This window comes from Nerophis lumbriciformis, linkage group LG08 (assembly GCF_033978685.3).
Source record: "Nerophis lumbriciformis linkage group LG08, RoL_Nlum_v2.1, whole genome shotgun sequence".
Classification (NCBI taxonomy): domain Eukaryota; kingdom Metazoa; phylum Chordata; class Actinopteri; order Syngnathiformes; family Syngnathidae; genus Nerophis; species Nerophis lumbriciformis.
In genome coordinates, this window is record NC_084555.2 from 44,188,342 (window position 1) to 44,199,001 (window position 10,660).

Consider the following 10,660-nt stretch of genomic DNA (forward strand, 5'->3'; position numbering starts at 1 on the left):
TTTTTTACATGTCCTCTTATTTTTTTTGACTACCTACATGACTGTTACATGCAGACTCAGCATTACGGATTTTCCTTTTGTAAGGTTTAAGGGTGTTTTAGATATTTTTCTAAATGTTGTGCAACATGTCACATTTTGTTTCTTTGATATGAAAACAATTCTTCTTTCTTTTTTTTTGTTGACAAATAAAAAGAAAAGGCATGAGAATTCTGGTGACTTTTGATGACGTTTGTGCTAACAACGCCTTTGCTGTTTATTACAAATGTTTTGTGTAAACGATACAGAATGACAAACATGTTCTCATCAAACCTCGCTTAGAAAAACACATTACACGACAAAATATGCTTCATAATCCAAAAATGTGTGTGTTGTCAGAACACACAACAAAGTCTGTTAAAAAAAAAAATCCCAATGCTTAAAAGTAGCCACAAAGTACCCACTTCGTCTTATCTTTGATAGCCTTGTCAGGACGTTACGTGTCCTCACTTCTTCATGATCGATGAAATGTCCAGAAACACACTCTAAACAGGAAAGAAAGAGAATTTATTACTGAGTAAATTGTCAGTAAAGGAAAAACATAAAGGCTATTTCATCCCTACAAGATGAAGGAAGTAAGCAATGTTGCCTAAAATGCAGTAATAATTGACGTTTTTTCGGTAATTAAAAATGTAAACAGTATTACTAACCGTCTGGAATTTTACCGCGGTTTATCATTAACACATTATACATATATATATATATATATATATATATATATATATATATATATATGTATATATATATACACAGATATAGATACATATATACATACATACATACACACATTTACACACATGGGGTGGTATAGCCATACTTGCCAACCTTGAGACCTCCTAATTCGGGAGGTGGGGGGCGGGGGGCGTGTTCAGGGGTGGGGCGGGGCGTGGTTAAGAGGGGAGGAGTATTTTGACAGCTAGAATATATATATATATATATATACATCCTGAAAATATGCAAACAAAACTGTGTTTAGATAATTGATACTTCAAACTTGCATAAATAAATCTTAAGGAATATAACATAACTTGGCTTCTGAGGGCTTCAAAATGTAATGAATAAAATGCTAAAGTTGTTGATAAACAAGTAATTATCTTAATAATTAAATATGGTCATTTTAAATGAATTATGATCATTTAAAATTAATTATTTCAAATATGTTTATTTTAATGTATAATTCTATGGCTGGATGTAATAAGGAGTCAGAAAAAATACAAATAAAAATACAATTAATTTTGATGTTTTCAGCAAAATATAGTAAAAATGTATTTCGTTTTTGTTTTTTTTAATTAGTAAATATATTTATTTTTAGGTAAGATAAACATAATAATACAATTTATCTCTAGTATGGATGATTTAGTTCTTGTCACCCTGTTGTCCTCCTGTCGTGAAAAAAGGCTGTCCTCACTCAGGTCCGCATGGAGCTGGGAGATTTTCGGGAGAATATTTGTCCCGGGAGGTTTTCGGGAGAGGCACTGAATTTCGGGAGTCTCCCGGAAAATTCGGGAGGGTTGGCAAGTATGGGTATAGCTCGGTTGGCAGAGTGGCCGTGCCAGCAACTTGAGGGTTCCAGGTTCGATTCCCGCTTTCGCCATCCCAGTCACTGCCGTGGTGTCCTTTACCCACCTGCTCCCAGTGCCACCCACACTGGTTTAAATGTAACTTAGATAATGGGTTTCACTATGTAAAGCACTTTGAGTCACTAGAGAAAAGCGCTATATAAATATAATTCACTTCACTACTGTATATTTATACATATATATACACATTTGCACATATATGTGTATATATACATATATAATTCCCCTGAAGAGCAGGGAAACCTGCGAAACAGGCTTGTAGGGATGAAATAGCCTCTGTGTTTTTGCCTGTATACATAGTATACAGGACGTATATATATGTGTATATATATATATATATATATATATATATATATATATATATATATATATATATATATATATATATATATATATATATATATATATATATATATATATATATATATATATATATATATTAGGGGTGTAACGGTACACAAAAATGTTGGGTCGGTAAGTATCTCGGTTTAGAGGTCACGGTTCGGTTCATTTTCGGTACAGTAAGAAAACAACAAAATATAAATTTTTTGGTTATTTATTTACCAAATTTGTAAACAATGGCTTTATCCTTTTAACATTGGGAACACTATAATAGTTCTGCCCACGTTAATCAACATTAAACTGCCTCAAGTTGTTCCTCAGAATAAATAAAAAGACAAAACTTTTCTTCTACATATAAAAAGTGCAACATTAAACAGTTTCAAGTCAACTCATCATGCTTAATTTATTACAGCATTTGGGAAGCCTGTAGTTGATTTTTATTATGTAAATGTTATATTTTTGATGTGATAGCAGGGACCCTGCCATTCAAAACTAGGCTGCTCCATTACTAATGATTCATGTAACTATAGCTGAAAAAAATGGTACAGACAGAAACTCTTCATTTAACATAATGTCCTTTTTTGCTGCTTCAACACAGCTCAATCAACACAGAAAAAGGTAAAGTGAAATAACAGACAGACAGGGCTTTGCTGTCCGTAACACACACGCACACAGACACCGCAAAATGAGTTAACGTTACGCTAAAAGCGAATTAGGAGACAAGGAGGTATGGTAAAGGGTTAGGAGGGGAGACAAGGAGGAATGGGAAGGGGGTAGGAGAGGAGACAAGTAGTTTTGGTAAAGGGGTAGAGGACGAGACAAGGAGGTATGCTAAAGGGGAAGGAGAGGAGACAAGGAGACATTGTCAAGGGGTAGGAGAGGAGACCAGGAGTAATATAAGCGGATGAACAAGCAGTAGAGGAGACAAAGGTATGGTAAAGGGGTAGGAGAGGAGACGAGGAGGTATGGTAAAGGGTTAGGAGAGGAGACAAGGAGGCATTGTCAAGGGCTAGGAGAGGAGACAAGAAGGAGTGGGAAGGGGGTAGTAGAGGAGACAGGTAGGTATGGTAAAGGGGTAGAAGAGGAGACGAGAAAGTATGGTAAAGTGTTAGGAGAGGTGACAAGGAGGCATGGTAAAGGGGTAAGAGAGGAGACAAGGAGGTATGGTAAAGGAGTAGGAGAGGAGACAAGGAGGTATGGTAAAGGGGTAGGAGAGGACACGAGGAGCCATTGTCAAGGGGTAGGAGAGGAGACAAGGAGGAATGGGAAGGGGGTAGAAGAGGAGACAAGACGGTATGGTAACGGGGTAGAAGAGGAGACAAGGAGGTATGGTAAAGGGTTACGAGAGGAAACAAGGAGGCATTGTCAAAGGAGTAGGCGAGGAGACGAGGGGTGATGTAAGCGGATGAACAAGTAGGAGAGGAGACAAAGGTATGGTAATGGGGTAGGAAAGGAGAGAATGAGGTAACATACGGAGAGGAGTCCGCCATTGTTCTAAGTTAAAAGTAAATAATGAATACTGGTGTACTATTGTTATCATTGTAATGTTGTGGTTGAAACACACCTTACACAAGTTTTTCAAATACTTACCATTGACATTCTCCTGCCTCCAGCAGGTGGCATCATGGGCATGTCTCCCTGCAGCGATCCAAGTTCATCTGATTCTTCTGAGGAATGTAAGGACTGACTTGTGGAACCACTGATTGATGATAAGCTTTCAGACGTAGGTCTGATCATGAAGCTGGTTTTTCTCGGTTTGTGGATGAGGTGCTCGCTCCCCATCGAGTCTCTTCGGTTCTCTCTGTCAAGGAGGTCTGTAGAAGAGGGTCGTATTGTGTTGTTGGACAGAAGAGAGCCTTGATATTGTCCCAGATGCGTGTCCTCCTGAGGGCTTGATGCACTTCCCTCCACGTTAGACACCACAGACGGCCAACAAAGATGATGGTCCACTTTTGTTGTGAAGACCTCTGGACCTTGCTGAGCTTGGGAGAGGACACAGTTCTGGACAGATCTGTTTGGTGTCCTGGGTTGGGGGCAGAGATAGCTGGCCTGCGTGTGCCCCAAATGAGCCACGCTGTTGTTCCTCTGGGCCTCGTGACCGGTTTTGATCCCAAAGTAATGCGAGGGGTTAACGTCTTCTTCTGGTATGACTTTGAAGGTCTGAGTCAAAGGTCCATCGTAAGGTGACATCACACAATGATGCGATAATGACACGTTCCTCTTCGACTTGAAGATCAAACTGTCCTCCTCCATGTACTTGTCTCCAGAGAGGCTCTGTTTGATCTTCCTGATACCAAGGTGGGATATTTCCAGAATGTTGAGGAAGAGAGAAACCCCAGCAATAGCGATCATGAAGACCATGAAGATAGTTTTCTCTGTTGGCCTCGAGATGTAACAGTCCACACTGTTAGGGCAAGGTATCCACTCGCATTTGTAAAGCGGGTCGAGTTGTACACCATAAAGAACATATTGTCCCAGGATGAACAACACCTCCAGCGCTGAGCGTGTAAGGATATGGATGATATACGTCCTCAAGAGAGACCCTCTCAGGGGCGCCCTCTTCACCTTTCTCAGCTCGTCCAGCCTCCTCAGCTCCCTCTCCATCCGTTTGTGCTCATCCAGCGCTAGTTCCGCCTCATCCAGCTCCTCCTTCAGCTGTATCCGTTTCCTATGGCGCTCTTTCTCCAGGGCTCGGATACAGTAGAGGGCGTGGCCCATGTAGACGAGCGAGGGCGCCGAGACAAAGATGACTTGCAACACCCAGAATCGGATGAGCGAGATGGGGAAGGCGCGGTCATAGCAGACAGCCTTGCACCCTGGCTGGTCGGTGTTGCAGACGAACTCCGACTGCTCGTCGTCCCAAACGTCCTCGGCGGCTGCCCCCAGGATCAGCATGCGGAAAATGAAGAGGATGGTCAGCCAAATCTTGCCCACGATAGTCGAATGAATGTGGACCTCTTCCAGGATGCTGCCCAGTAGGTTCCAGTCACCCATGGTCAGGTTCTCACCACTCTATTGCCACATACCCTCAAGCTGAAGAGAAAGAGAACATTTGGACAACACAGTCGACTCTAAGTCTTCTTAGAGAACAACTGCATTCTGGGGGGAATTTTGCTCATCATCCACAATCCTACGTGAGACAAGACCACGTTCCCTTTTATGTGCGTTCTAAGTGGTAAATAACGGCTAGTAAGAGTGCTTTACAATGCAGGGTAATTGGGAGTCGTCTATAAAGTTTACCAACAAAAATTACCCCTCTGGATCACTCTCAACTCTATTGAATACTCTTAACAACTCCACTGTTTGCAACTTGCGATCGACAGCGGACAATAAAAGAAGCCTTTGGTGGTGTTTCTTTGAGTACTTATAATTATTACTATTTTCACTTATAATTCGTTAAAACAGTACAGTAATTTGACAATGAGCTCTGAGCGTGCGCTTTAACTGCCGTCTAGTGTCTGCTTTTAAGTCAGTGTGGTATAAAATGAGTAAAACATCAATACAGTATTTGCTTTACAAGGAAAACTTAAACCATTGATAACAAAGTCATAAAATCACAAGTTGATTCGACCTTATTTACAACATAAGCCTCCAAATATTGCAACTTTTGCCTCAATTTTCCCAAAAATCTGTGCAAATTTAAGCTTTTTAAGCCGCAACAATCAATCCTGGAGGGAATTCTGCAATCTTCAAAGTAAAATGTTTTCTCTGTGACTTCACGTAAACTGACACAGCATTTTAAAAACACTTACAAATCATCGAGATCCCTTTTTGCCGCTTGCCAAACTTCATGATGACAGTTTAGTCCAAGGAATCCAGGGCGCCAGTATGGCTAACCCATGGAGGTGTGGTGATGTTCCAAATTAGAATCCACAATGTTTTGCTTCCTGTTGCCTTTGTCTCCCTGCGTTTGTGCTGGCAGGCAGCGGGTAGGAAGTGCTCTACCGTGTTACATGCTGGGTTCACAGGATGTGTGCATTGATTGCCTCTCGACGGGACAATGTCCCCATCCCCCTCCCTTCTCCCACGCCATCAATATCAGCCTCTCTGTCGGATGGCACTGATATCTGTTTATCTTTCACATCTAATGCTCAAACAAAGCCACATAATGAGTCTTTTCATTGAGGGAAACGTTACTATTTTTCTTGTTTTGTGTCATTCTTATCAATCAATCAATCACAATTTATTTACATAGCCCTTAATCACAGGTGCCTCAAAGGGCTTTGCAAACCACAACGGCATCCCCTGATCCAAACCCAGAAAAAACTTCGAATCCCAAACTGGGAAAAAGGAGAAACCTCCAGGGTGACCGGCTGCAATAGATCCAGAGTGGGTACAATTATTGAATTGTTACATTAGTAGATAACGTGAGCATCCTGTCCATTGGGAAGCCAACAGAGGGTTGTAAGGGGATCTCTTTCATGTGAACAAGTTGGCAACGCATAGACGTCACCAGCCGTGCATAAAAGATGCATGTGTGCAGTTACCAATGTCATCAATGTGGACTCAGCGCTGTCTACTCGACACATTTGTTGTCTACACAAATTGTGGCAACTGAGCCACATTGATGTCAATTAGCATCCTTCAGGGGAAAACATCAAAGTTTCTTATCAACAGTTAGCCTTTTCTGTCCATGGCTCGAACTTGTGGAACTCTATTGAACTGGACTGGGGTCAGTTTAGGGATGAACTTAAACTTAAGTCAGTCATGTGACAATAATAGTAATTTGCCCTCTGAATGGGGAAGTTGATCCTTTGCCGATTCCACTTCCGGATGACCTCCTACAGCACTGGCTTGTCAATTCTCTTCCCCAGCAGAGCACACCTCTTCCTCAACCAGCTTGCGCCTTTAGATTCCATTGACGGTTTTTGCTTGGGTCGATGGAAAACTTCTGAAAGTGACTCGACCACGAGCCAGCGCGCTTCTGACTCTTCTACTTCCTCTTTGTCCTCAAAGATGCCTGCCCTGGAAACTGTTGACCCTCAATCCAGTGTGCTGGAAATGCTCTCTTGCTACTCCCTGACTGAGCTAAGAGTGAGCCTGACCTTGTTGCTGCACAAGCTGTGAGAAAAGCCCACCACCTATGCAGAATCATGGGAACCTCATATATGAGCAAGAGGCAAATGATTATTGGGGAGATTCCATGCTGGTAGACTGTCAGGTTCAAACACTGATGACATCTATTAAACAAGACAAAAAGGCAAGGAATCAAACAGAGACAGAATTAAGTTTGGACTCAATTGAGGAGATAACGTGTCAACACTGTAACCTCTACAGTGTCACCCACGCTCTGACGAAGAAGGTTTTCGTCTCCTCTTTTATTTAGATGTTCAATGTTTACGCAACAACACATTTCTCAACAGGAATGGGGAGTATGTAAACAGTCCTTGTTTTTGGTCACATTGAAGACGAAAGAAGAAGATGCCTTGGGCTTGGGCTCGTCCTGGATTCAGCTTGGGCAGGTTTTCGAGGACAATGGATGACCCCTCCCGTCTCATTCCATCGTCCACAGCGGAATCTTCCAAGCGTTTGGCTTGGTGCAACAAAGACAGCTTCTTGTCTGTTCATTGAGAACTCAGAACGGAAAGTTTTTTGATAATTTAAATACAATTTTTCTGACATAGACCCATGCCTTGAATTGCAGAGGGAGACCAGATCTGTACACTGCCTTCGTCCGCCGTTTGAGGTTAGTGCTGGTTTCCTTATTGAATTTGTGTTCTTCCAACTACAGTTGAAGACATTATCAAGGCTCTTTACTGATTTTAAATATGCAACCTTTTCTTCCTTCAGGACCAAGAAGCGAGAACTTGTGGGTTTGAAACGCATGCGTGTTCAGGACTAGAGCTTCTCTAAAGCCTGGAAGATCCTCCTGTCCCCTGCCATGGCAATTGTAAGTGTGAGAGGCTCTGATAGCTGGTGGCCTTGTGCCTGTCTTGCAGAGTGGGCTGCAACACTTTGGTTCAGCCAACTTTACAAGCATGATCAATGCCAATGTAAACAGGGTCACACAGAGATGGCGCAGCCGGCAATTATCCCCACTTCCAGTCATTGCCAAACGGAGGTTGTCGAACAAGACACCCTCTGAACCTGCTGTAATAGTTCAAAATAATGTGTTTCACCCTCTGGTGCTTTTCCGGTTCCACTTCAACCAGCTTGTGGGAGATTGAGCCACAGGCATTTGTTCGATCCAACCACAGAACTGTCAGGTCCCTTTACCCCCACTTGCCTCCCCCGATGAGCTGAGTTGCTCACCTGTGTGCACCAGGCAGCCCGTGGACACTTATCACAAATATTAGTTCACTACTCATTAGGTGAGATATTTTACTGTTCCACAGTGAGCTTGTATACAATGATTTGTGTATGCTTGTTTCATTCTGCCTTGACGCTAAATTGCCACTGTCTGCACAACTATTTTACCCCCGGGTTGCATTGACACCTGCCTCACTTTTAAACCAAAGTGACGATGCAATTACGATTAAGCAAGAAGTGGCTTAGTCTCTTGGCCACAATGCTGAAGAAGATCTTGCTCTCCACACTGAGCAAGTGAGATGATTCGAAACTGATCAACATTTTCAGAGTTCTCCTCTTTGGGAAAGATTACGCCTACAAGTTGGTGATCTTTCCCCCTTCCAGCTTTAGGCAGTTGTTACAGACCATGTAGCGGACTCCACTCGGGCCTGGTGCTGAGTAAGCTTTTTCCCTCCTCAGCACTTCCTCCACTTTCCCTCAGGCAAGGTTCTTTCAGGTAGAAGTCTGATGTTGACTTTGGTGGAGTTATGAGAGATTTGCAAGGCCTCAACAGTATTATCACTTGAGAAGATTAGATGGATAGATGGATTAAAAGTTTGTTAACACGTGAGGACTGTACGGTTGTACCTCAATTTACGAGTATTTTGACATGCAAGTTTTTTTCAGCTTTATGTCATGCTTTAAGTTGCAGGCATTCATTTAAATTACAAGAATGTTGTGTGGCCCTGCCATAAAGACAGTAAGACTAAGAAGGGTTACAAGCATACTTGCCAACCCTCCCGATTTGTCCGGGAGACTCCCGAATTTCAGTGTCCCTCTCAAAAATCTCCCGGGGTAACCATTCTCCCGAATTTCTCCCGAGTTTCACCCGGACAACAATATTAAGGGCGTGCCGTGATGGCACTGCCTTTAGCGTCCTCTACAACCTGTCGACGCGTCTGCTTTTTCACCATACAAACAGCGTGCCGACCCAGTCACATGTTGTGTGCGGCTTCTGCATACACACGAAAGTGACTGCAAGACATACTTGATCAACAGCCATACAGGTCACACTGAGGATGGCCGTATAAACAACTTTAACACTGTTACAAATATGTGCCACACCGTGAACCCACACCAAACAAGAATGACAAACACATTTCGGGAGAACATCCGCACCGTAACAAAACAGAACAAATACCCAGAATCCCTTGCATCCTTAGCTCTTCCGGGCTACAATACACCCCCCCCCCCCCAATCTCCCAAATTCGAAGGTCTCAAGGTTGGCAAGTATGGTTACAAGTCTCTCTACCAACAACCTCCGCAAAACATCCAGTCTTAGAAACAGACGACAGCCAGCGTACCGAAGAAATAAAATACGGCAGACCATGCAGCCGACCCTGCGAGTCAGCTCAACCACAGCATCGCCAGTCAGCATCCAATTCCAAAAGTGAATCCATCCACGAAAATATAGATCTCCGACCTTCAACGGCCAACGTGAAACCAACTCTACCACCGTCGCTCCCTAAGGTAAATGCAACATTACTTCATAAAACTACTGTATTTGTTTGTGCTACATTCTATTGTATTGGGTCGGCGTGGCTCGGTTGGTAGCAACTTGAGCGTTCCAGGTTCAATTCCCGCTTCCGCCATCCTAGTCACTGCTGTTGTGTCCTTTGGCAAGACACTTTACGCACCTGCTCCCGTTGCCACCCACACTGGTTTAAGTGAAGCTGAAAGATGTAGATAATGGGTTTCACTATGTAAAGCGCTTTGAGTATCAAAGGAAAAGTGCTATATAAATATAATTCACGGTTGTTTTAATACAAAATATCTCATCGGAAAGCGCGGATTAAATTTATTTTAATTAATTTCAATGGCTGACGATTGTTTTGCATAACCAGCTCGGTCATAGAACCGAATGAGTTCGTAAAGTGAAGTACTACTGTACTCACTTTTGTCAGATAGTGAGGGGTAAATGTGACGAGTGTGCATGTGTTTTAAAAATTAATAATTTGTAAATATATGAAGGCTACCTGGCTATTTTTTGTTCATTACATTCATTCATATCCAAAAGGATAATTTGTAATTCACAACAAAGTCCTTATAACATGAGATAGAATACTAAGTTACTTGCTACAAGTAAATTGGAACACATTTTTTTGACTTTACAACACAGATTCCAGTTTGTAAACAAAAGGTTTGATTGATAGAATAAAGAATGGATTGTGAAAGCTCAGCATGGGTGCACAGGTCCCGGGAGTAAGGCAGTTGTAGATATGACTGGCTGGATCTGATGGCTGTGGCGCTTGGCTGCATAAAATGACCAGCTGTGCCCGGAGGGCCTTTAATTAGGTTTCCATCGCGCGCTGACAGAGTCAATGGAGCATCGATTTGATTTTCCCTTCAGATGCTGCTGCTGTGGTTGCTGAGGCCAAATGCCAGATGTCACACCAGGATCATTGGGTTACACA

At 42.6% G+C, this 10,660-nt stretch overlaps 1 protein-coding gene across 1 annotated transcript; it reads right to left on the bottom strand.

The window, feature by feature from the left end:
* Nucleotides 1-218: 218 nt before the first annotated feature.
* Nucleotides 219-7,247, bottom strand: gja10a (gap junction protein alpha 10 a). Its single transcript, XM_061968984.1, has 3 exons — nt 5,711-7,247; nt 3,549-4,991; nt 219-521 (listed from the first exon to the last, which is right to left on the bottom strand). Exons 2-3 carry the CDS (start codon nt 4,950-4,952, stop codon nt 483-485), a joined length of 1,443 nt encoding a protein of 480 aa, XP_061824968.1. The 5' UTR covers nt 4,953-4,991; nt 5,711-7,247; the 3' UTR covers nt 219-482.
* Nucleotides 7,248-10,660: the final 3,413 nt, after the last annotated feature.